The sequence below is a fragment of the Phoenix dactylifera genome, chromosome 13 (assembly GCF_009389715.1).
Source record: "Phoenix dactylifera cultivar Barhee BC4 chromosome 13, palm_55x_up_171113_PBpolish2nd_filt_p, whole genome shotgun sequence".
NCBI lineage: Eukaryota > Viridiplantae > Streptophyta > Magnoliopsida > Arecales > Arecaceae > Phoenix > Phoenix dactylifera.
In genome coordinates, this window is record NC_052404.1 from 4199357 (window position 1) to 4226754 (window position 27398).

At 35.9% G+C, this 27398-nt stretch overlaps 1 protein-coding gene across 2 annotated transcripts in view; it reads right to left on the minus strand.

Moving 5' to 3' along the window:
* Positions 1-359: 359 nt before the first annotated feature.
* Positions 360-27398, minus strand: part of LOC103701661 (protein transport protein SEC31 homolog B-like) — a 29818-nt gene continuing 2779 nt past the window's right edge. The window contains exons 4-23 of one of the 2 annotated variants that reach the window (XM_008783810.4): positions 25544-25640; positions 25416-25452; positions 25194-25299; positions 24796-24853; positions 23530-23627; positions 23303-23422; positions 22363-22408; positions 18342-18463; positions 18141-18268; positions 17535-18057; positions 17268-17360; positions 14268-14453; positions 13971-14181; positions 7627-7742; positions 7318-7518; positions 4150-4275; positions 3765-4050; positions 2051-2289; positions 757-891; positions 360-653 (exon numbers count right to left, since the gene is read on the minus strand). In XM_008783810.4, the coding sequence (XP_008782032.2) occupies positions 799-891; positions 2051-2289; positions 3765-4050; positions 4150-4275; positions 7318-7518; positions 7627-7742; positions 13971-14181; positions 14268-14453; positions 17268-17360; positions 17535-18057; positions 18141-18268; positions 18342-18463; positions 22363-22408; positions 23303-23422; positions 23530-23627; positions 24796-24853; positions 25194-25299; positions 25416-25452; positions 25544-25640 (2886 nt within the window). In that variant the 3' untranslated portion in view covers positions 360-653; positions 757-798. Of the gene's footprint in view, positions 892-2050; positions 2290-3764; positions 4051-4149; positions 4276-7317; positions 7519-7626; positions 7743-13970; positions 14182-14267; positions 14454-17267; positions 17361-17534; positions 18058-18140; positions 18269-18341; positions 18464-22362; positions 22409-23302; positions 23423-23529; positions 23628-24795; positions 24854-25193; positions 25300-25415; positions 25453-25543; positions 25641-27398 lie in introns of both variants that reach the window. The other variant, XM_039132826.1, reaches the window with a different exon arrangement.

Consider the following 27398-nt stretch of genomic DNA (forward strand, 5'->3'; position numbering starts at 1 on the left):
CACCCTGGCTTTGACGTCCCTAATAAGATGTACGAAATTGATCAAATAATCAAATCTCCATTTTAATTAATACATTCTTATAATTATCTATAAGAATGGGTTTAGAATGGATTTCCCTTGCGCTTTGCCTTGTAAGCGTAGCCCAACAAATTGCCCTGTAACGTCTTTTTTTTTTTTTGTGCACGAATGCAGAACCACACAATGCCCAAATGACCATCCTGATATAACTTTATCCACCATGGAGCTGCAATGCAACAAATGGAACCAACTAAACATCGTATGCTTCAATCAAATTTTGATGGAATTTTGCAGGAAGAATTCCACCAAGGTGAACTGCCGTGGGAGATTTGATCATACACTTCTCAGACAAAGTTTAAAATGACCTTGATGCATTATCTTTCTAAATATACAGAGATCTGGGGGGAGATAATAGATGAGGTCCTAAAATTCTTTTTTTTTGTTTTGTCTTGTCTTTGTAAGCTAAAATAACAACAGCTTAAGTGTCAAGACTTTGGACCACAAAGCAAAACCAAAGTTAGAAACAAAATGAACAAACAATCATCTTACAACAAAAATTGTAAACAATCAGCGGCCCAAGAGGTCTGATTCACTCAAAATTGCTAATCTTTTATGGCAAGGGACCTTCAATGCTCCTGTTAAGGTGCATAGGAGAGGACAGGTTATTAAAGATTTATAAATGACACCAGAACTTATAAAAAAATTTGACTAAAAAAAAAAAAGGCATGTCATGTGTACATGGACTAGCTCTGGCGAAAGAATGCCGCCCCAAGGTACACCTTACACTCTCACGCTCTGCCTTGTCTTTATCATTCGCTTCAGTGCTGCAAGCCAGAAGTTGCACTCGTCCCAGTCACTTGTTGTCAGAAGAACCTGACAAATTTAATATTAGTTGAATGAAGCATCCAGGAAAGCTAATGAACTACAAGGACTAGCAAGCCTAATTAATGGGTTAAACAGTAAAATAGGTTACCAGAAGGTAATAAGATTAAAAACAAATCGGATACGGATCAGATACTAGCATATTTATATCTATATTTATTTTATTTGACGAATTCAGATATAGATACGGATGTTAGTCAGACATAAAAATTCATATCCATATTTGTTTTAAATAGAGACGGATACAAATCGGATACCGAAAGTATAGATATAAATACAAATACAAATCACATAATTAAATTTTATAGCTATAGAATTAAAGATATTACTAAGTAGATGATAAATCAAGTTAATAGCATGTTAATATTTAACATGAGCATTTATTTTTACAAAAAAAATATAAGTACTAATATAAAATTAAATTGGATTACAAATAAAATTGGATATTCGGATACAGATTTGATAATTGTCTATCCGTATCTATATTCATTTTTCTTTGACGGATATAAAAACGAATACGAATATTAGTCAGATGCTCAAATTTCTACGATTATATCCATATACGAATAGATTTAGATACGAAAAAGGATCCGGACGGATGTTATCCGATCCACTGTCACCCCTATAAGGTAATCTAACTTCAAAAAGCACAGTGAGTTTTAAAATGTTTTTGGAAAAATTTCGAAAGACAAACCAAAAAATCAAACATGCAACAGGATCTTGACCAAACTGCCAGACATAAGAAAACAAAAAAGGAGAGGGTTTACCAATGCTCGCTTTGTTATAAGATGGGAATTCTATACTCTTAAGAAGAGAAGCTAGATATGCGGTCCACAAAATAGTTCTGAAAAGTCGTAAAGAAACGCCAGTTGCCGGTGACCTTATAATTAGGAGTCAAATAAATATCACTATTATTCTTCAGCAGAAACTATTATATAATCATGTGGGTTAGTGGCACAGAAACAAAAAGCTCTCATAGCTGCAGAATAGCGCAAGCAACAAATGTGAAATAATGACGTATAGGTGTATAATTACTCTAACTACAAAATTGTCCACTTAAGATTTCTTTTTTGTAATTATATGTTTTTAAAAAAATCTGATACCGTGATTAATGTTTTACAGCAGTAACTTTTGTAACAAATCAGTGTACCTGGATGTGCAATGCACCAGCATAGTCCCCACCATCCAACGCTTGGCAGAGTTGACCAAGTTTAGATGCAGCATTTGGAGATACATCCCCAGTATTGAGCTTTGCAAACAAAGCTCCAATTTTCCTCGAGTTGTCCTCAATTTCTCGCTTTTTAGATGGATTTGCACGAGATCCTCCAAGAGCTTCTGACGACTCATGGTAGAGTCTGGTCAACGTTGTGATAACAGGCCTCAGCTCAGCTGTAAGTCCACAAGCAAATGCACGTTAGCACTGCATATACAAGTCCATAACTGAGATGCGTTCTAGACTTAGAACTGATGGCCCATATCTATGAACGTATACTGACACAAATCCCCACAATTACCTTACCCTGGAGAAACAGAAACGTCCAAAAGCATTGGTAAAACAAGAGTGACAACAAAGAAGATAGAAAAAGTAGACCAATATTATCATGTACAAACAATTTGATGCAGGTTCCAATAATGTTCATTTGTTTCACTCGAAATTATTACTTGCCTCTATGCTGCTCAGTGATAATAGGCTCTCGATGCGAACAATATAAAATCAATTACTAAATTATTGGGAAGGAAAAAAAAAAGTAACGCTGGCTCCTTCTTGCATTCAAATTTGTAGTATACAAAAATGAAAAGTAGGGATCACAAGAAAAAACTCTAATAGTCAGCAGAAACTATCCATACCTATAGACAAACTGGATATTCAGAAGAAAATCCAAATGTTGTTGAATCACTTTAAGACAGACGCAACAAGCACTACCTCTCATGGTTAAAGAAATAATTTGAATTACAAAAAACCATTTCTTACAATGCATACATATGCATGTATGTACAAAAATATGCATGTATGTTTGTTTGTGCATGATGCATTTGTGAATTATGAGTTCTATGAATTTGAGATATCGTGAGTGACGAGAAACACAGTTTCTTTATCCTTGATATGATACTTGAATACCGAATGTAATTTTATCAAAATAAACTCATTTTCGATTCCTATTGCAAAAAATCATTGATCATGATTTATACGTAACTAATAAAAAGTGCTTCAAAAGAATTGAATGTTTCAGATTTTCAAGTGGCTGAAATGATCTGATTACTGAAACAGGCGTGGACCATCTCGGCATGGTTCAGGCACCTGGGGCAAAAACATGTTTCCCAATATTGCCGTTTCACCCAAAATACCACTGTTTTGGGTAAAACGACCTAAATGCTTCTTCTTTACCAGTTTCAAGTTAAGTGCTCTGACTTGCAGCTGGCCAACATATAGATTCAAATGAACTTTAATCTTAAATTCAAATTTTTGGCACATGGAGGTAGTACATGTTTCCCACACTGCTTTTATAAGCATGCGAAGCTCAATTTCTGGTCAGGATATTTAGACATTCCAGAGTTACAACAGGGAAAGGAAGTAAAAGCATTGGTCTGACACAGTCCAACGTCTCCAAAATATGGCTTGACGAGTCAAATATGGCTCTAAGGGTAACTGGACTAATATCAACATCATTTTTTTAAGCCATGTTTTGACAGGCCTGGCTACATAGGTACAACAAGGCAAAGTTAGCTAAGCCAGACACGTGAATATGAGATATACATTTTCCAGGCCATTATATGTATGAACCAGAAGTGTGAGAGATGCAGAGCTGATATTTTCAGATAAATAGTAGTGCCATTGATTTTGGGCATGCATGTATTGAAATTACCAGGCACATTTGAAGTATCCACTGTTAGCACTGTAGGAGGAGGAGCTGGAGGGGCAGCAATTGGCTGCACTTGTGATGAGTAGCTTGGACTAGAAGGTTGCGCAGGGCTGATGCTTGAACTCCGAACAAAACTTGGATTGGAAACTGGAATAAAACCCCTAGGTGCAGGGGTAGGTGCCACAGCTGCCAGAAATTTGAGATCAGTAACCGATCCCAGTTGAGATGCACCAAGACCATGAGAAGTGGGTAATGGTGATCCAGATCGATATGTAGGATTAGCTACTCCCTGTCACAAACATGAAAAAAAAAAAACAAAAGCATTAATTAGTTAGAAAACGTAAATATCTTTCCGCAGTGAAGTTCCAAGGATATATAGCATACAGACCGGGTACAGCTGAGAACCCAAGCTAGGCTGCTGGTATTGATCCACGTTTCTAAGGGTGGGTGGGGTTGCAGGAACGAAGGGCCTCACTGCAGGCTGTGATGCAGCAGGAGGTGGGGCAAAATTTGGCTGTTATCAGACAAAATTGTTAAAGGCAAATAGACTGGTATAACAGATGGATTATTATGACTACAATAGCAAAGTACTTACATAAGTAATGGTGAACAAAACATTTAACAATTCTTATCCAAAACTAAAACATATTTTAAAAGGATGCAAGTGAAAATCAACATTTCATTAGCGTGCATTAATATAGTAGCAAGTTTGGAAAGCTTCTAAATGGTACATACTGAATTAGGATTCATTTCATTTGTTGAGAACTTTTCTAGCGCTGCTCTTAATTCAATGAGGTCCTATCATCATATTTAATTAGGGACAGAACCTTGGAAGGTATAGACATCCGTACAAAAGACAAGTAATAAACTTAGAAGTGAAATACGCTACGGAAAAGAAAGCAAAAAAAGTTGAATGTATAGAGCTTGTGTAACAATCAGTAAGCCTCCACACGGGCATGATTATGGTTCGACATTTATTGAAAGACATTTTGGATTTTAACAATCATCAAATCTTTGAAAGGAAAGGACCATTCACAGATCATCAAATTGACCTCTGTCTCATTCTGTAAAGATTCTAGGAAGAAAAAGACATGCCCTCTGGCCCAACCATATATATACATATATATATATACATACATATATATATATATAATTATATATATATATATATATATATATATATATATATATATATAGCTACTCTGAGAAGACTTGAAGAGGGAGGTCAAATTAAGTGTCTGTTCAGGATGTCAGATTATGGGCCAGGTTTCCTACTGGCACGTAATTAATACAACAAATGACGTTGGCTCCATAAGAGACTTACAAGACGTGTGAGGTTTGAACAAGACCTATTATCAATCGATTAAATCTAGCAGCATAAAGCTGTTTCAATGCAACTTTAAACTAAGAGAAAGAAAATTGTACTGACTGTATGGAAATAGCAAATTTAAACCAGAAACTCATAAAGTACCAAGAAGGAAATGTATATCAGCGATAGTGAGGAAAAAAGTTATAGCGAAAATAGTTATAGCTTCATTTTTAAGGATTGTTTGGCTCGTTGCAGGCCAGCTGCAGGGTGGGCAAGCCTCACCCCTCAGCCAATTTGGCTACAAGACACCCACAGCCCCAAGTCATGCACCCCAACCCAAACTGCTCCATGCCCTCCAACTTCTGCACATCCCCCCCCCCCCAATGCCCCCTCACCAACTGCTCACCTCTCCTCCACTCTCCTTCAATTCTACCCCTTCCCGCACCTTGCTCCTCCCCCGTTAGCATTGAGCTACCGCTTCTCTCCTTCCCCTTCTTCTGCCCCTCCCCTTGCTGATGCCAGATCACTGCTCCCCCTTTCCTTTCCCTTGTCCTCCACTTGTACCCCCTCACACACCCTGCCTCGCCCCTTGCTGACACCGGATCATCGATTCCCCCCTCCTGTCCACCCTCAGCCACCACTACCCTCTTCCGCACCCCAAACACCCCCAATGTTGGTGCCAGCCACCATTCTCCACCACCCCTTGCCAATGCTGGACCCCTCTATCTTCTTTTTGTAGGTGCCCCCTCCACCTCTCCTTACCCCTCTTCTCTTTTGCCTTCCCTATCTCTCCTTCTTGCTTCTCTCCCCATCATCTTTTCCTATATCTCTTCCAAAGAGGTGAGATCCAACCTTCTGTAGGTCACTTGCATGCAGCTTCGGCTGCAGCTGGATCTCACCTACAAGGCTCCAAACTAGTTTGCAATATTGGTGCATAACAGCTCCTATTGGGAGTATCTTGCCATACTAGTAGTGGACCAATACTCGGTACGAGGGGCATATCGAGTGCCGGCTTGTACCAAGTGTATCGACACTGTACCAACAGGGTACTAGTATAGGGCCCGAAACCAAGATTGTGAACCTTGCTCCAAACATCCTCTCAATCATATTTTGGGATTTAGTTTTAGATTAAATCTGGAGAGCTGAACAAGTCTTAGAATTGTTTCTTTTTAGTTTGGGATCCAAATATTTATAAGAGAAGGTAAATATTTTTTTTTTCTTGCAATAGGATTTGAAGTTGGTTAAAAGTTCATTTTTAGGTCAAACTACACTATCAAAATCTAATGATTATAATAGCTAAGTTCCATGTCCTTAGAACTGCAACATATTGTTTTCCACAAGTTTCGATCCTCACTAAATAGGATTTCACATACATCTACAAATTTTAGTATTCTAAGTGATTAACGATTCTAATCCCATAGGATGGGGCCTTCCTGGGTTTTCCATGGAATAAGACATGCCACCACCCTACCTCTCCCCGACCATCAGGATGGGGACACCGAAAAAGATGTTGGGACATAATGATGGGATGGTGCTGCATTATAAAACCTCGCCAGAAACCCCACAGGGACTTGAATCCTTGTGAGTAATTCTGAGATAGAAATCCAGTGGAACAGGATATTTTCCTCTCTCCTCTTTTACTTATTCTTATTTCTCCCCCCTATTAATCTCATCAGCTGTCCTCTTTTATTAACGCTTTATTACACTGTAAATCAGATCTGAGCCAAACTGATATGATCTCTACAATTAGCCCACATTCTCTCTCTAATAATTTACTAAGATGCCCACAAACCCTAGCTTAATTCTCAAACCAAATGATCTTTTAGATCCTTTGATTGTACCCTCTTGAATTAGATTACCTCAGATACGGTCTTAAAAAAATTATTCAAAATATATTTTTATTTAAAATTACTCAGTGAGCGTTTAGTTTCACTATTGCTTCTTAACACAAAATCCAAACTCCCGATAACAAACCCTAGCAAGTCCCTATGGTCACTTTCTTTATGATGAAAACTGAAATCTATCCTTTTAGTTCTCAGCAGCAAGCAAAGCAATTATTTATAAACTCTATGGTTTTCGTACATTCTTCGCCAAAGATCATGGATCTGAAACCCTTATCCGTTAGGATCCTGTCTCAATTAGTTAATATGCACGGTAAACCAATTATAAAAGCAACAAAGGAAAACTTCTATCTTTACAATTCATTCAGAAAAAAAGGGAAAATTCAATTAAATTAAAATAAATGACCTGTGGAACCTGGGGTGTCTGTGATGGAAGAAACATCTGGGTTGGCTGTGCTGGCTGAAATGACACGGGATTGCTGTACTCAGGGAACTGTGTTTTGTATTGCACAGGTTGATATCCTCCATAAGAGCCAGACGATGGTTGATAGCCTTCACCATATGGACTGGCAGGGACGCTCTGCAGCGGCTGGGATTGTGATTTATCCTAATTTAGAACACAAGAAAGACACACCAGTGTGTAAAAGATGAAACTGTACTATAACTGAATGAAAAATTAATTAAAAATAATAAAAAATATATATAAAAGAAAAACCTGATAATATTGTTGAGAGTAGTCAACAACATTCAAGCCAGACTGGTCAGTTCCATACGTAGATCCAGCATGTGGCACACTGGTTTCATAAGGTGAACTTTTCGGTGCTTCTCTCTCTGCAAAAGAAAAGCATCAACATCAACATACTTCACCATGTCTGTTTATTATAACTCGGAAAAAAACAGTGCAAGCTCCTTTAAAATTTATCATCTTTCATAATGTTTTATTGCATGGGAAAACTGATGTGTGCATATTGCATGGAAAATCAGCAACTTTCTAATTATTTTCACATGAGAATGATCCATAGTAATACACAGACAGCATGTATCTCAAGCAAATAAGAGGTAGAACTAAAGGGAGGATAAAAGTGTTCAAAGAATGCATACTGGAAAGTGGTGGAGGTTCTGAAAAGCACCTATGCACACTCTACTATCAGAGTAATTGGATCCCAACAGAGACGCTATATTATTTTTGAAATGATGAAAACAGAGTGAACTGTTAGAAATTAATCACACTTACAAAATATAAAAAAAACATAAAGAAAATATTATGATTTGGGAAAGAACTGGCATCACAGTAAACACTATGATCCTTTGCACCTAACACAAGATTATAAGCATTGTATAGACTATAGAAGAATGAAAGAATGTCACTTTCCTTAAATTTTTCACAGCTATAATTCGGAAGAATTTCTGCAACCCCACCCAACTTCAAAAGTCTCCCTTCACTATCCACTCTGCCAACAAAATTTTCCTTGGCGGAGGACCATCACAAAGGCATCTGGCCTTTCATTCCCAATGAGATTACATGCCTTTCATTCAAACTGAAATTATTTGCATGATTAAATGATCTATAAATGGGGTTAATGCCAACAAAATTTTCAGTAGCCGCATCACAAAGGCATGTGGCCTTTCATCCCTATTCAGTTTGCATGTCTTTCATTCATATTAAGATTATTTGCATGCTTAAGTGAGCTAATGTGTTGTTGTATCATTAAAAAAGTTTATTCAGTTTGCATGTCTTTCATTCATATTAAGATTATTTGCATGCTTAAGTGAGCTAATGTGTTGTATCATTAAAAAAGGGATGTCCCAATGTAGGAGGCTCCCACCACTGTTGGGTCTAGGGAAGGTTACATGTGCACAGCCTTACCCGTGTATGCAGAGAGGCTGTTTTCGTATTTCAAACCTGTGAACCCAAGTTACAAATTATAATAGACCAATAGCTTGGTGGATATGATCCTATGTAGAACTTATGCTGGACAAATTCATAAGTTGATCAGATCAACTAACATATTCTTTAAAACCTAGATCCTTTAAAGATATACCTATCAAAGGAAGGGAGTTGAGAGTAACTCATATTTATTTAGTTTTCCCTGCTAGCAGAAGCTAGATCCCACGATCACTAAATAATGATGCAAATTTGTAACACCAAGCTAAAATGCAATTGTGTGCAGGGTTTCCGTATGCATTTCTAGGTCTGTTACAACCTCAAACTATCACTAGCTTTGATCTCAAGAGTCCTCGTCCAACTCTAGAAATTAAATAAGCATGCATGGGCTTAACCTCAATCACGAGAAAATCTATTTAAACTTGAAATTACCATTTTGCAGAAACTAACTTAAAAAATAAAAGCAGTAAGTTCTTGAATCATATACAATTCAAAAGCAGCTATGTTTTCCCCGTGTTATATATCAAAAACTTCCTAAGATATAACAATTAGAATGAACAAATGGCTCTTTTCTTTCTTCTACAAAACTCAAATCATAACAATTGCCACATAGATATTGAAAATGACTCTCAGTCAATTTAAAAGTTTAAAAAATAATCAGAAATTAACAAACAAATATGCTGTTAATATGCTAACTTTCAATTGGTCCCAATCATTTCCACTCAAAGGCTCAATTGTTATGCTTTAAATGCTTCTACACTTTCTGCAATATCTATCAACGGACCAATTAGACATCTTAAACCCATAAAGATGGCTTCCACAAAATTCTTGCCAAGTCACGGTGATTCCCTTTTGCCAACTTTATAGAGGAAAAAGATTTATGAAGTCCAAGAGGATTTGTAGGCAGTATAGCTTATATTGCTACTGTTTGGGCTAGCCGGCCTAAAGACTCCACCTCATGTAAACAAAATTCATACAGCTTGGAAAAAATTTTCTGGCCTTTCTTTAGGTTAACTTATTTAAATACTTTTTATCATGAAAAAGAGTTCCTCAATATTCTTCGAATATCAAACTGCAGAAAGTGACACAAGAGGGAAAAGATTAAATAGACTAAATAGTAATAGAATACATTACTTTTGCAAGGATGACAAGTAAAATAGACCTCTAAAATGCAAAACAGCAAGTAAATTTTTATGACATCATGCTACATGGTGACCATCACCCTCAAAAGTCAAAATTTATTATTAAATAAACATAATTTCCTTATTTTCATATGCTGTGTAGTCAGTAGGATACCAAGTCAACCAAATGCTGCCAGGTTTCGTTTCCTGTGGAGTTGCACAAATGAGGAAAATGCTTATAAAAGCTTCCTATAAACAAAATATATACTGACTTTTGAACTAGAAAGATATTAGGATATTCATATAACAGATTGAAGCCCTAGTTGGCCACCCTACCCAAATCAAGAAACTCATAGGCTTAGATAAAATGTCATAAGCTTAATTTAACTCTGAATTGTGCCTAGATGAAAACTTGCTTTCCCGTTGATGTGAAAATTAATAATGCAGGGACTCAAGTAGGAGAAAGGGATAGAGATTTTGCTTTCTCCTCCTTTTTGTTGTGGTTTGTGTGCATGTGTGTGTGTTGGGAAACGGGCAAGAGGGGAGGAAGTGAATGTACAAAAGGGTAGGAAGCCTATACATTCATGAATCTAAGCCAATTTCCAGCAGTCTCATAGTGAACCAAAGATAGGCACCTAAAATGGCTCTAACCTTATGACTTCATTTTGTTCCGTTCCATCCAAACTACATAAAACAGCCATGCTACACATGCAAAATCCATAAATCCATATACTTCGAAATATATAGAGGCCTATGTAAATAGCCAATTATGTGGGAAAAATAACATTTATGTGTTCTTTTTGACTGAAACGTGAGGAAAAAGGGGATTTTGCTCTTAATACTAGGGCCTTATCCCTACATATATGTTGGGTTTAGATATGCTTTGTCACCAATCATTTCAATCCATGCCACAGCCAATTTCATTGCAAGCTTTCCAAATCCTCACAATTTCCAACAATTTTACTTGAGGTCTACCCTTCCCTTTCCTGACCCAATTTGCTCCATTCAATCTACATAAAATAGGTGCGTAAATGCAAAATCCATATACTTTGAATAATGCAGAGGTCTGTGTTGAACGCCTATAATTTGCAAAAAAAATAAAAAGAAACTCTTTTGAGCCTTCTTTCTGACAGAAAAGGAATGAAACCTAGGGATAATACTATTAATATATTTACCCAATCTTTATCATGAGGCCTTATCACAACATTTAGGGTTGGCTTTAAACATGATTTTTCACCGATCATGTCAATCCAGCATCAAAGCCAATTTCATTGCAAACTTTTCCAATCTTTGCAACTTCCAACAACATCACTTGAGGTCTTTCCTTCCCTTTTCTGACCCAGTGACACAAATCGATGAATAGACAAACTGAAGAGCCACTGCTTTGGGGGCCCTCCTCAAATATTAATGACACATGTTCATACCATATCAATCAGTTATCCCCCACTATGCACTTAACTAGTAGAACCCTTCTATTTCCTCTTGTTATCCATTTCAATTTTACCACACATTCATCTGATAAATATGGGAAACAAAAGACCCATGCTTATTCAATAATTCTTTTCAAAAAGTAAAGGGAAAAAAGAACAAAAACCATTTGTAGTAACATTTAACTACGAGCCATATGAATGAAAGCTCCTTCCTAGTTTACCATAGTTCTAACTTCTAAGGCTTGTTGCACTTGTTTCATGAGCATGGAGTTTTTCTATTGCCTAACATTATATCTTAGGTAGGCCTTGTTGTCTCATGAGATCTAATGTTCAGCACAAATTTCACTTTCTTTAATGCATTCATTCTTTGCCTTGTCCTTCCTAGCTTGGACAAATATTGATATCAGCAAACGTTCAATACAAATCTTTCTCTCTAATGCATTCATTCTTTACCTTGTCCTTCTAGATTGGACAAATATTCATATCAGCAAACTTTGAGTTCATCATACTCATCTTATGTTTTCAGTATTTCTTTGTCGGCCAAGATTACAAGGCATTAGAAATATTTATGCTTACATTGTTGCATGGGGTAAGTAAGATTTTGAAGAAAGCACCAATTAGATGTCCCGAGACATGCCACAAAGGATGCTAGGATGATAGTGGGACAATCCCTTCCCAACACTCAGAATGATGCCCCATCCTGGCATCATGCAGGATGCCCCACCCAGACATGAATCCTTGGCAAGCACAAAACCTAGGTAGAAGATTGCTACTAAAATAATAATTCAAATATTCTTATTTTATCTTAAATAAATGTATCTTTCTCCACAAATGATCAAGTGATCTTTTTAAGGATAAGTATGTTGGGACAGCGACCAGCATCATAAGTAGTTGGGGCAAGTGGCAACATTATTGAGTTTATAGTCATGATGAGCTTAAACCAGTGGTAAGCACAAATCCATATGTCTTTGCATAATGAAAAAGAAATAACATGGTGTATGCTATTATCAAATGATATAAGATGATTAATGACTTAAGGACAAAGTTAAATGCCAAATCGGGAATACGGGAGGAAAGCCTTTGCAGATGGGGGCACATACAGTATGATTATTTTCATATTCTTTGATTCATTCTACAAAAGAACAAAGAGGTGCAAAAGGATAAATATAATATCATAGATTTTAATGAATGGAGTGGTTTTTCCAGATATTATGTGACTAGATGACACCTTGACAACTAAAGGAACAGTTCTACAAATGCCTTGGTAATTTCAGGAACACTAACAAAAAAAGAATAAGAGCATCGAACAAGGCAAAAACCATATGTTCGAAAAAATAAGACAAAAAATAATACCTAGAAAACAAGATTAACATGAAAAAATGAAAATGCAAAGATGGACAGGTGATGAAAAATGCAAAGATGGATATGTGGTAAAACTAGGAAGCATAAAATAGGGAAACAATTTAGGAGCCAGATTAAGAACAAAGTAATCAAGAACCAATTAAAACGGTACGGGAATGCACAATGAATAACTATGGAGGCCATAGGAAGGACAGGTGCACAGATCTATTTTAGAGCCAAGGGAAGAAGAAAGGCTGGAGGCAGAGTCATGCTAATAATTGGAAAAGTTTAAAATTACAACAGGTAGCCCCTGATAGGAAGATTAGTGGAGAAGGGCTCATAATATATCCACCAAAAATAGTACGGAGAAAATTAATGGTCATATTTTTTTATTAGGTTCATAAATTCATCACACTGACACTAGGAATGCCTATATAAATTCTAACCCAACTTGCTCAAAAGCTTTATATCATTTTTAATTTATATAGCAAAACCAATGGTAAATTATTAGAATATTCTCCTAGGAACATCAAAATAATGCACATCAACCATGCCCAAAGACACTCAAGTTATGCCTCATATTCTTTATGCATTACATACTCCCACTAGCTTTGCATTCCATGCAAATTCTGTAGGTTGGAAGCAAGTCGCACGGATGATATTCAGTGCAAGATATTGGTTGGTCAGAGCAACTAGACTAAAGTAGAAGCTAGTTAAGGTACAATTATTATGATGAATAGAGATATTCTGAGGCAACTAGTCTGAAAGAGCATTCCGTTGACAGGTAGAGTAGATGTTGATGTATAAAAGAATTTCCCTATTGCCATTATATCTCAATGGGAAGAAAAAGGCATATAAAAGAACACACATAAAACAAAAGGTAGATAACTAAATTTCTAAACTAGCAAAGTCATTCTTCTGAGGACAAACACCAATGTTGTCCCCTGGCTATTGTATGGTAGCTGCCACACTGGTCACAGCATTTTGCTTGCCAAATTGCATCATGAAGACGCAAGCAAGAAGATGAGACAAATCATGCATTCCACGAATTTTGGGTATCTATATTGCTCCATTGTAACAGCCAAAGGATATCACAGCCCACATATTCCATTATCAACAAAATAATGCAACTATGATTATTCATAAATTTTTATCAGATGGATATAGAGATTTTGTGGAAAGTACAGTTTGTTCAATACAGAAAACTCTAGTCAATTAAACCTACAAAATAAGCATACGAATCAGACACTGGACAAAAGTTATCTAATTTATGTTTTACCACCTTCAGCAGAGAGAGCTATTCGATCCCGCAAGATAGCAAGTTCATGAGAAGAATCCTCAGATCCCAACAATTTTAGATACTCCACTGCAGTTGTAAGAAGCCCTTGGCTGGCAAGTAATTCAGCATAGTTCTCCACTAACTTAGACAAAGATGCACTGAATTGCTTCTGCCCACTTGCGAGGGCAAGGACTATAATCTTTTCCATAAGATCCTATTTAAAGCAAAAAAAAAAAATATTATTCTGCTGGTTATGTCATGATAATAGATGACACTTAGGTTACGATGATAGAAAATCACCTGAAGAAGGTCAACATAAGCCCTCCCTTCACATTCAGACTTGAGGCTGCGTGACCAAATTTCCACAGTTTTGTCTATATTTCCAGCACAAATGTAACATAGAGTTGCTGCAAGCGTATTTCCAACAGTCATAAGTCTTGAAGCAAGAGTGTCACACAGGACTGTCCATTCCTCCTTCTGTGCAAACTGTTGCACAATCAAGACATAGAACAACTCATGATCAGAGGAAGTAAATTAAACCCAAAAACAATGATTCACATTTAATGAGTAACAAGTCTCAAATTAGGCAGGCATCCGGTCTCGACGTAAATTTCACCATAATTATAAGCATGACCCAATAAGGTGATTTTATGTAAATGTGATCTACCATTCAGTGTTGTCAGTGTATGAAGTCCATCTAGATGCATAGGCCAGCCCCTCTCACACCATCTAGGAAGATAAAACAAGAAAACCTCCTAGTAACGAATCTATGGCCTATTGGTCATATAGGTGCCTGGCCACTTGAACACTACCTCGAGCACAGGCAGCCACTTATCTGTACAATAAAAATATGCCAAACAGTTTTCCACTAGCCCCATAGAATTCACCAAATAGTAGGAAAAAAGGAAGCTGCTTAATATCTGCTGCTACAGTCCCAAAACCAGGTAAATCATTTATTATTTCATTCTTACTTCTGAATTTTCCTCTTCTTCCACTTATGCTTCATCTTTCTGATTCTATTTAATTCAACTCTTTTAAACTCTTTCTTATTTGTTTCTTTATTATTTATTTCATATACAGGCTACAAAGACCCAAGTATTTCCTTTTCCTTGCTATTTTCCTTTTCCCTCGTTCCTTTCTTTTCATCCCTTACAGCCCCTCCTCCTTCCCACTTCATTACTTATTTTCATTATTTATTTTAAAAGCAATCACATTGCAGTCCCAAAACATTTTTCTTTCTTTTATCTATATTGCCTTGCTCTGCTTCTGGTACCTAATTGGAGGTCTCTCCCCTAATCTAAAACAATTTTCATGGCTCAATTATTTTCTTCTTAAATTTCCCATTCTTTCACTGCTCCAATTAGAAAAGGTGAATCAAAAACACAATGTGAACTGACATGTTATTAAAATATTCTAGTTATGATTATCTGGTAGAAAGAGAATGGCATCATGTTCTACACACGTCTGAAACATGTGTACCAAAATATAAGTAATCTGTGTACACTTCCCAACCATGGATCAAAACAGACAGTACATATATTGTGAAAACTAGATAAATAAAACTGCTCAATATCATTTCATTACTTTTATTGATTTACGCAACTCAAGTGGTATAGATATAAAAAAAAGGGCAGTATGTATAAACATACATATATCTCAAATGCGAGGCAGTACAGGAGGAGTCCGCACATAGCACTGAAACAACTAGGACACTTTCTTGCCTTTTCCAAGACTAATATAAGAGAAAGAAACTTGGGCTACAAACAAGATGGGCCCAAAGTATTCGGGCTTGACTCAGTTATAAGGTGAGCTTTAGATGACGCTCAAGCTTGGCTTGTTTCTTACTTGAATGAGCTCAGGCAATCTCATTATCAAGCCAAGCTGGTACTCTTCATGAATAGTTTGGTTCTTCAGCAGCCTAAGACAAGCAATGACCAGCTGGACTCAACTTTCCATGCATTAACAAGCCTTGAGCAATATCGACTAAAGAGATTGGTAAACAGAGACACCATATCGGAAAGGAAAAATAAATGGTCTCCATAAGACGGGCCTTTTGAAACTATGAAATTAGTTTGATGCAAGTTTTTAAAATCTAGTAGCTGCCAGCTTGTGCTGGCAAATGGCATGTGAGAGCCCATGCTGGCATGTGTTTAGTTCCAATATTGGCTGTGTACTGGGGAGATCTTGGGTACTAATACAGAGCCAAGGAACTCAGTAATACCTTTTGCCTAGCTTATTTGGGTGAGGTCCTAGATCATTACAAATAGTATCAAAGCAGCATTGGCACATGATCTATGTGAACAAGGGGAAACAGTAGCAAAGGCCATTTTGCGGTTGACCACAAGTTGATCATGATGTTTGTGATTGAATTTGGATCCTTAGCCTAACGAAGATAATTCCTCGTTCTCCTTTTGCTTTGACACATGCTAGCCATGGGCTGGCATGCCTTCTGCCAGCAGCACTTAAATCATTGGCATTATCATGACTCATGATTCGCATTGAGCCAGTTTTGTTGAATCCATCAGAGAATAAGTTATGAATATGCAATTTGAGGGGTCATACTTTCCTAAACTTTAAGGCTAGCAACACAACATACCAAACAAACACCTATGAAGTATTGTTTGCAATGTAGAAGCCAAATATGTGAAGGATCCACAAAAGGCAGAATCTAAGGTACACTTCAAAAGTTCGGTTGGTAAGATAAAAATCATTATCCTCAATAGTAGAGATTGATTTTCTAATTTACTTAAGAGCAGACCAAGCCACCACGGAAGACTAGAAATATAAAAAGAATAGCACATAAATGATGACATGTTTTTAGATTTACCAGATTAACATACATCACTAGTAGTGAAGAATGCACCTTTAAACTAGTTGGAACTTAGTTGCCAGAATTGGGAGTGGGGGAAGCTGGTGAAGGTACAGGTACAGAGAAGTAGATATTTTAAGAAATACGCTTATTAAAGAAGTGATTAGGAAACTGGTGTTTGTTCAAGATTCTGGAAGATTCCGAAGTAGGTGCTTTATCCTAGTAGAAGATTCCAGCTACTACGGGCTGGAAAATGCATGCACAACAGCTAGATATTATTATCTATAGATAAATTGAACTAGGTTGATTGTCTTTAAGACTTAGATCTCTGACCAGTAAAAACTATACTCTAAATTTCCATTTTGCTGAATGAAGGAAGCCATTCTATACAAAATTCTGTATTTTTACTCACACCAAAATGTACCACCAAGAATTCCAGAAGCTTGTGTTAGTTTATTTCATAACATTAAATGAAAAATCAGAAAACTTACCGTGCAAAGAATAGCAAGTGTTTCCCTCCACGAATTAAGTGGTCTGGTACTAACAAGGCCCATGAGATCATTACTCACCATTGCCAAGACAACCTGAGTCAATAAAATCAACATCAGGATGTATGAGACGCTATTATGTCCCATCCAAACAAAATAAATCTAAGAAATGCAGCCCATAAGAACCCATTCTAATGCACCAGACAGAAACTTTAACTGGATTCAAGACAATATCAGAATTATAAGTAAAGAGAACACAAACAGGCAAACCTTTAAATAAGGTGAGATGCTGTTCTTAAGATACCGATCACGGGTGCTTTCCCACAATGAAGGACCCCCAACATGTGCAATAACCAGTGCATCTGCCATCCTATTTGCTCCAATGCACTGCAAAACTGCTCCCTTATAGTCTCCAACAACCAAAGCACGTTGAATGTTATCATCAATTGATGGATCAGTAGTCTCCACATGTTCTTGCGGTTCTTTCTGCATTTGCTTTCCATTAGGCACATTGCTGTCTTCAGAGATTGAGCTATCAATGGAAGGTTGAAGATTATTAAAGAAGTCTTCTCCATCATCAGTAGGGAATGCACTGCCTTCTCCACCTTCAGCCAATGCACCATCATCAAAATCAAGTGCATTTGTTAACTTTTTTCCAAGATCATCAGGTGCATTTTCACTTCTATCATCTGGTACACTGAAACCAAGATGAGCAAGTAACTTTGTCCGAGCTGTTCCCTCTTCCTCAAACATAACTTTCAAGAAGCCCCAAGTTTCTTTGTCATCTTCAGATCTGTTGAACAAAATTAAAAATCAATTGATGAATGATAGTCTAATATGTCTTCAGAAGTGTATTACTTCACAGATATCACATACACAGAATCTTGTGATTTCTTATCGCATAAAGCTCGTAGTGAAGTTTTTTCCCCATTTTGAATTGCAGCTTCAAATTCAGTTGAGCGGCTCACCAAACTATGTTCAGTAACCAAATTATGCACGTAAACCTGAAACAAAAGGTAGATTATAATATACAAGATAGAGAAACAGAGGAAAGAAATAGCAAGAGTGTTGCATTACCTCAGAACCACTAGATGGAGTTCCTGGTGCTGAAGGACTTGGTTGGAATGAAACAAGCTTGCCTCCAAAACCAAAAGATACACCTGTTGGACGTTTCAACCACTTTGGAGCTCTCAAGCGTACTGAAGAAACAAGAGAGAGTTGTGAAACCCAGAAGAGGATTCATCCAATAAAATAGCAAAAACATGTGCCACATGAAAGGGATGATATTGAAACAGCTGAATAAACAACCTACAGATGCACTGATGCTGTTAATTTACATGGTTGTCATGGAAATGGAAAAAGAACACAATTTCATTGGTAAAAAAGAAGGTACAGAAATTGCTTTGAGTTTATTACAGACATACAGAATAAGCCAGAAAATGAGTTGAGCATTTTTTTTGTTTTTATTTTCAGTTAATATGCTCTTCGAATGCGCCTTAAAATTTCAGGGCTACATATCTAGTGGGTTTTGAGTCCTAAAATGCACAGAATTATTGTCTAAAGTTGTATTTAAGAATTGGATTGTTTTGCGAAAGGTTTTAAGTCATTGCAGTTGTGTTTTAAAATGCCCTTCTACCTAAAATTTCATGGAAGTAGGAAATTTAATTTTGGAAATGAGGTTTTAAGTCATTGCAATTGTGTTTTAAAATGTCTTTCTACTTAAGATTCCATTGAAGTACAAAATATTAGGAAATTATTCAGTTATCTTGTGCTTGGAAACAGAAAAAATCTACAACAGAGTTCAAGTTATTTAGGAGTTTATGGACTTGAAAATTATCAGTCCTAAATTCATATTCTCTATGGATAATGGAAATGATTGGGGTGCCACTGCACAAAGTGAAGCTCCATGGGCACGAGCACCAGACATGTCCAACTCTTGTTACAGGTAAGCTGGGAGTCTCTTTTGGTATTAGAAACAAGGATTGATGAAATATGCATGATGTATGGGCAATTTTGAAAGAATTGCCTCGCTTTGTTGAGGTTTTCTAAGTTGTTTCTCTCTGTTCTCTCAACTTATTCCCCTCCTATATGCACCCACTAATATTCTCTTTAACCTCTCCAACTGCCTCTTTTTCTGTTACTGTGTGCCAGTTATAAAGAGATTATGAGACCAATATAGGTCTGAAAAATCTCCAGTATTTTTTCTATTTTGGTCCTAAAACTGTATAAAAAACAGAGGAGGATGAAGCATAGTTGAACAGTTTCTGTGAAGGGGATACCGGATATGAAGGGAAAAGCACTTTATTAGGCCAGTCAATTACTGACCTGCCCTAGACCCAAAAAATACCAAGAAAGTATTAGGCTAGGATTTTCACAAAAGAATGCAATCCAGACCAAGCCCTATATCTAAAATATGTCAGCCTTCATACCCAGGTTCAACCCATGGGGCTACTTAATCAAGTGTTAAGTCGAGCTTATTTATGTCAGAACTGGGTTGAGTCACTGGACAACCTGAACCATTTGCAAGTTGCTACAAAGCATAACACAGAGAAAGCTAAATACTTGGACAAGGGCATTTATAAAAATAAATCCAAAAATATAATAAAGAAGAGAAAAGGTACACATTATAAACCTCAAGCCTCACAAGTGCATTGTAAGCTAGACATTGCTGTTGAAATCTTAGGATTATGATCCAGATCGAAACGGCCCTAAACAATCTAGATCTCATCCTTAGATTGAGATTAATTAGGATCATAAGATCTATAATCTGGATTACACTGCACCTTGGATCATAAGATCTAACTAGATTATACTATTTACTTATTAAATCATGCATAAATCCATTCTCTATAATATATTTACAATATGGAATTTAAATTATTTAATCTAATCTCTCAAGCAGTAAAGTTAGTGAGACTATCATTGGAGTTCCTGGAACTAAAGAGTAAGAGGATTTTTTTCAACCGTTCTTCAAAAGTCTCATCCTTGTTTTTTTTTAAAACATTCTACCTAAGAGGATAATTGAATTGATACATATTATTAATCATCTTCAATACCCAAATACAACATTTGTTTCGTTATACATGCTACATATGGGCTTCCATTGATAGAAACTTGGCTTCTTAAATATGGGCTTTTAATTGTATATTCATCTACTTTATAGTTGACTCACATTTTAATTTTTACATTTCTGTTATATTTGAAAAATTTTTGGAAGAAATTAGAAACAACTTATGATCTGCAATCCAATCCATGATCCAATCTGATCTAAACCCCTCTAAGATCTATCACTATATCCTAATCTTAACAACATTGGAACTCAATATGATTGTGTAAAACCATCACCATGAAAGATTTAAGAGTTTCAAATGTAAATATTTCTTAAATTTATAAGTATCAACTGTTTTTAAAATGCATTATCCTCATTAATGGACTAATATCGGTGTCAACATAATGGTAGAACTGAGGAATAATATCTTTCGAAATGATTCTTATCGAAATTTAAAGCTTCATGACATATTGCTATTATTGTCCCATCAGTTTTGGGCCCTGTCTCACAAAGTGATTGTCTTGTCTTGTACCTAGGTGCGCCAATCACATGCACAAGGGTGCAGCAGCGTGAGGATTTCCCTAAGTCATGCAAACAAAGAATTCCAAGAAGTCTAAGAGCAAATGATAAGGCAAAGACTTCACTTCATTGTCTGAAGAAGATTAGAAGGTTACAGAATTCCTGAGATTTTGTCCAATAGAAGAAGGATTAAAGAAGATCTGGAGCTGTTGTCGGAAATTCTGTAGCCCTCATCAACATGGTGCACATATAAATGATCAATAGAGCAAATATATCTTAAAAAGTTTGCAAATGGATGAATGATGCTTAGCACAATATTAGATCCCTTCATAAGGTAAGTAGGAGGTAATAAAAGGGGCGAGGTCCTCATTTGTCATTTCTAAGCATCTAAGTCCAAAGAAATACAACTGCCTTTGAAGCTTTACACTCTCCTGTACCTAGCAAAACGAAATTTGATCTAGGCTTATGTGAAAGGGGAAAATCCCCTTGCACGTAAGGGAGCTAATATATGTGTAACATATGTGTCAACATAAATAAATAAACAAATCAGTGACATAGGGCTGTCATTTACAAACAAGGGTGTTACTACAGCTTCAATATATAGCAATACACAAAGAAAAATACAAGCATCCACCTTGACCAGGTCTGTTTAGATTTGCAGCATAGAGAAGTTTCATATCAACTGAAGAAAAAAAGGGCAAAGTCTAGAAAGCATACCAGAACAACTGAATTAAGTGTTTCTATTCTAATTGACCATGAGAACTAGGCCAAACATAATGGTTAGTAAATAATAAAACCGAGCAAAATAACTTACAGAATCAAGGACTTTAGCACTTCTAAAAGTTTATAATGCTAATTTGAGAAAAATTGATTCATCAAGTTAATAAATAGGGGAAGAAAAACTTAACTGAAATGTTGCAATGTTTTAATTGCAGTACTTTTATAACTAATAAAATACCAGATATAATAAGTGCGTGCATGCCAAGTATACTCAAAGTCTAGAACACAACTATAGGTTTTGTTCTCCTTGAAGTGAATTGTACATTAAAAATACACAAGACATAGTTGTTGCTACAGCAAATAGGGTTGGGCAGAAAAAATACATTAACAGAGAGTAAAGATGTTAGTCTAAGAAAAAATTCTAAGGCAGAAAAGTAGAAAACAGGTGACTTTCATCAAAAGATAAACAAACCCAGAAACTGCTGAGAAATAGAGAGAACAGCTGACAAGCTAACTTATAATGGTATCACACTAATTTCTCCCATTTATTTATGTTGACCATGAGTTTCCCTTTTGCCCCTTTTCACGTTATCCATTCAATTTTCTGTTTCAGGAAACCACATCGAGTCTTTTTTCTGGACATCATTTCCTAGGAAACTCTACATTGTGTGGGAAAAATGTTCCAGTTAACTATGGGTAAGATGCACGCATAGAGCAATCACCTGAAATCTATTATATATAGAAAGCTGTCCAGAATTTTGGAAAATGCATTAGCAATGAGATACAATACAAATGGACAAAATTATCTACCTGGAGCACCAAATTCACCCTCACCAGCACCATACCTACTGCAAGCCTGCATTAAGCACAAAAAATTTAGAACTCCAATAATAACCTAAATTGAAAAAGAATCCAATGCAAGCAAGGAGTATAACTCATAATTCAAATAGAAAAATCTTTATAGTGTACAAATCAGTATCTCCTCGTGATCAAACAGATGACATCACATTTTCATTTTCATATATGAATTGGACTCCATATGAAAAATAAATGTAAGCTTTAAAGCAAAATCTGAATGCACAGCTTTACCAAGCCGCTCTTTGGAAAACAACGAATCTGTGTCAGTAGATTCTCATACGAAGACACCTTGAAAGTATAATGGATACGTAGACAGAGAACTAAAGTTAACATCTGGGCTAAACAAGGGCACTACTCTAAATTCTGAAGAGGCTGAGCCAAAGGAACAATTGAATAAAATAAAGTTATTTAAGTATCCAAGGACCCCACATAGCATGCTTACTGAAAACATGACAAATTACCTCCAAGTTTAATTTGCAATTATTCAGTTACTTGCTAGAAACTTAGAATTGTTCCATAACAAGCATCTTTTAGCATTCCACAAAACAAAAAGAGTATATCTTGCATTACTCAGATTACATCTTATTCTGAGGAAGCAGAATAATCTATTTCAAAATCCTGATAAATTGTTCAGAAAACAAATTCAGGAAAAAAGGCATCAGCTATAATGCTAACAACAAAAAGCCCTATACGCAGGACTCCCGATTCATTAGTCATATATCAATCTGCCATTTATGTTATTTTCTACTCTTGTACATAAAGCTATCCCCAAAGATGACAGAACCAAATGCTAGAAAAATAAAATAATTCTAGTTAGTGCAGGACTATACATGCTTGAGCATTGTAACTTTGAGCAGATTAAGAATTATTATGACGTATAATATGGTTTTACCTCAATATTATATATTCCGATTTTTACATCAAAGGAAGATGCTGATATGACCCCTGGAATTTTTGGGTACCAGTGAATATCAAAATTCCAATTCGTGCTAGCTGGTAATTCACATACTATCTGCAAAACATAAAAAATGGTAAGTCATAGGTGACTTATGCAGTAACTTCAGTGTTCACAATAGTGTCTGTTTAGAGAAGCACTTGAGGCATTAATTGTTTCCATACCTCCCCAGTAACTGTATCCCAGCAAATAGTTCTGTTATCTTTGGCACAAGTAAGCAAAAATGAGCTGTCATATGGACACCAAGACATGGCGATCACACCTGGTTTACGCAGGAAACTCAAAATGAAAAAAGGAAGCAAGTTTGTTTTTCATTCTACAGATGTCTGGATTTATGTGTGCGTTAGATAAGATTAAAAGTAATAAAAATAAAGGAAAAACACCAAGATAACCAGCAGAGGACATCTAAAACAAGAAGGCAAAGCAACCAAGGCCCATAAGTAACAATGCAAGTTGGCACAAATAGTACAAAGTAATACCACTATAGCTGATAACCTATAAGCACTATACATATCATGAACATGCTAAGATACTAATGGGCACTATAACTCATGCATAATATGGCTCATAAGTTTAATACCACTATAGCTAATGCATTTTGAAACATATCCTTTAATCCCAAGAGCATAGGGTCATTACCCAGTTATATTCCCAGCACTTTGGGGTCCTAGGAGGCACGGACTGGGAATAGACCTAATCACCTAACCTTTGGCATCTTTTGCATAAAGTGGCTGCCCCAGGACTTTAACCCGCGCCATTGCGCATGTCAACCTGAGCCTTTTACCATTGCACTGGGCACTAGCCACTTCTTTGTTCCCAAGCCTGAGTGAAAAAGGTGGATGGTTCATACTATGTTGATAGCCAGTTGCAAAAGGCATGTCAAACTATGAAATAGATAAAAAATTCTATAATCATGAATGTTTGTGTGTCAGGTGTCCCCTCAACAAATAAGGATCCATAAAAACAATCATAAATAGTGGGGCAGGCCTGGATTATTAAATAGGTATTATTTACTTCTTTGATTAATTGGTGGTGTTCTCATTATCAAAACTTACTAAATAAGCAAATCTCAAAACAAACTAAATAAATAAATAGAAAGTCATTTGGCTATTTCAGTTCAAAGACCGCCAAAACACTGTTAACTGTACTCCTTAACTAAAGTTTAAAGATCTGTAACATATTCATATGTAGTGACTGCTTTTCTCATAGTCAAGTAAAGTACATAGAAAAGACAACAAATAGTACACTCGAATTTCAAGACTAGAGATGATGACAAATTGTAGGATCAAATATGTAATGGGAAAAGGTACAAGCAGTAATGCAATAAATTATTAATAACATAAATACATATTAAATTAACAAAAAGTATATATATATTTACAAACATAAACAGGCAAAATGTCACGATTTGTAAAGATGAGCAACTGAACCTTTTGTATGCCCTATAAACTCTCTTAATGGAGATATTGTTTTCCTCACATCCCAAACCTGTGAAAGAAATGAAATGAACGATCAAATCAAAAGCATGTAAAATTGGTTGGAATGTTTAGAATCTAGAATGTCTACTGAAACGAAAAAAGATAAAACAGGTTTAATTCTGTTTGAGACTTATTTCATTTCATTTTTCTATAAAAACCAGAGATGAATTGGAAAACTAGTAAGATAAACCAGCAACAGGTACCAAACAAACCAACTGGTTGCAGCAGATTTAGGCTAAAACATTTCAATACTCATGCTATGATAAACAAAGCATAGAACCAAAATTTCAAACTTTAACTCAATTGAAATATGGAAATGATTGCAATAATCAGTAATGCAAAAATATTACTCTAAGAGAAGGTGAACTGTCATCATCGGATGCAATAATTAGTTGGGTAGAAATCTCAGGATTCCACTGCAAAACAGAGCACCTCCTTCTATTTGAATCCGAAAAGCTGTTAGAAAGCACAAATGGACACCAGTTAGTTAATAGTGGCCATGGAGCACTAGAACTTTCCTTTAAATATTGAATATGACCGGAATAAATATAACTTATACACAAAGAACTTGCCTTGTAACGGGTTTCTGCTGTCTTAAATCCCAAACAACTGAAAATATGTAAGGGAAAGGGGAGAAAACCATATGAGTTGCTTATGTGCCCGAAAGGATAAAAACAAAGAAAATAGAGATTTTCCAAACCTGTCATTCCATTAAATGAAGTGGATGCCAATATATGTTGAAATTTGGGATTCCATGACACAAAAGAAACTTCAGTTTGAGAACCAGAACCAACACTCTGTAGAAACATGACAGTTTAAGTCTTTTATACTTTTATGTCTCATGCAGAACCAAATATAAACTTGTATTTTTGACCACTAAAAAGAGAATAAATCAACATCATACTAATATATTGCCACCTTAAGAAATGAAGTAATTCATAACAAACAGAGTTTGTGACAGCATATGACGATGTAACAAGGTTGTGCCTTGAATGCACTGTAAATGCGTGCTAAGACTCCTCGCATTCTTGGAATTGAGATTACATTTCTAACCAAATGTTTAAACTAGCTTTTATTTTTCTACATAAAAGCAATTTTCCAGAAATGCCAACATTTGATTCTGATGGATGACACATGCCCATGATTCGTTTTACTTAGTTGTACCTTTTATTGTTGATATCGATGCACCATATCTTCCCAAAGGCACCTATATCTCTGGAAAGAATCTCTGGGTTCAGGATTCTATAATTCATTCAATTTTATGAACTTGGTCCTAACCTAAATTTCACACTTCCCAATATTTTGCTGAGGTTCCAAACTTTTACCTTACAAAAGTGTATTGTGTCGACCAACTTAGGCATGTAACATGTATCCAAAAGCTAACCAAAAATAGAAATGCATATCAACAAGACGCATATGCATAGTCATAAGACAATGGTGTTAACCTGCTGCCTTAAATGTATACAAAAGTTTAACCAAGTTTCAGCTGTCCAAAAATGAGTCCAAGGGATGGAAAAAAGCACACATACAAACATAAGCATTCACATGCATGCACCCATATATTCAACTGGCAATAAGGATGTTTCTAATGAGTCACAAACAAAGATCTTATTGAAAAAGAAGCCAACTGAAGGTAACATCCAAAACAGGCTAAATTTGTCTACCTTTTTTGTGCACGATAAAGAACCTGAAATAGTTATGCCAATTTCCAAGGACAACCCTATCCCTAAAGATTACTAATATCTAAACAAACTCCATAGGACATAGCTTCAATGCATCAATCTGATGCAGATACCACAAAGCAGAATTATGCTAGGAGTGGCAGCATGGCAAAAGAGTATGATGATAATGCCTAGTGCAGCCTGCCCTCAGATATCAACAAGTAGAAGATCGGCCCGCAAAGAAAATCATAGTTGAATATAGAAAAGAGGCCTAGACCATTTAATGATAATATAATAACCTTTTTGTATATCCAAAAATCATTCAAATCTCATGTATTTCCAGATATTTTAAATGTCAAGCTGAAGTTTAGTAACTTTGTGCCATCTATTCCCTAAAATTCTAGGACTGCCATTTTAGAGGATCACATACATGGTGAATTGCTATCAAAAGATCAAAGTCTGCAATCTCGATACCGGGTACTGTACCAGTACATTATCGGCTCGTTACGTTATGGGTTAGTACAGTATGACATCCCGTACTGAACAGCTATTGAACCATTTTTCTTAAATTTTATCATGGTACATCTTAGGCCCCATTTGACAGAGCTATTGGTAGTAAAGCTTTTGGAAGTAGAGCTTTTTGAAATAGAATTTTTATAAAAAGCTATTTGTTGTTTGGTAACTATATTTCTAAAGCGCCGTGAGACTTTAATATGTGTTTAATCAACAAACTGAGAAAGTACTTTGGTATGACAAAATAACCATAAAGGACATTGCATAGTATTATACAATAGAGCATAATAAAAGATAATATATATTAATACATAAATATATAATATAGTACAATATTATATTAATGTAATATAATATTATTATAATATAGTAAATACTATA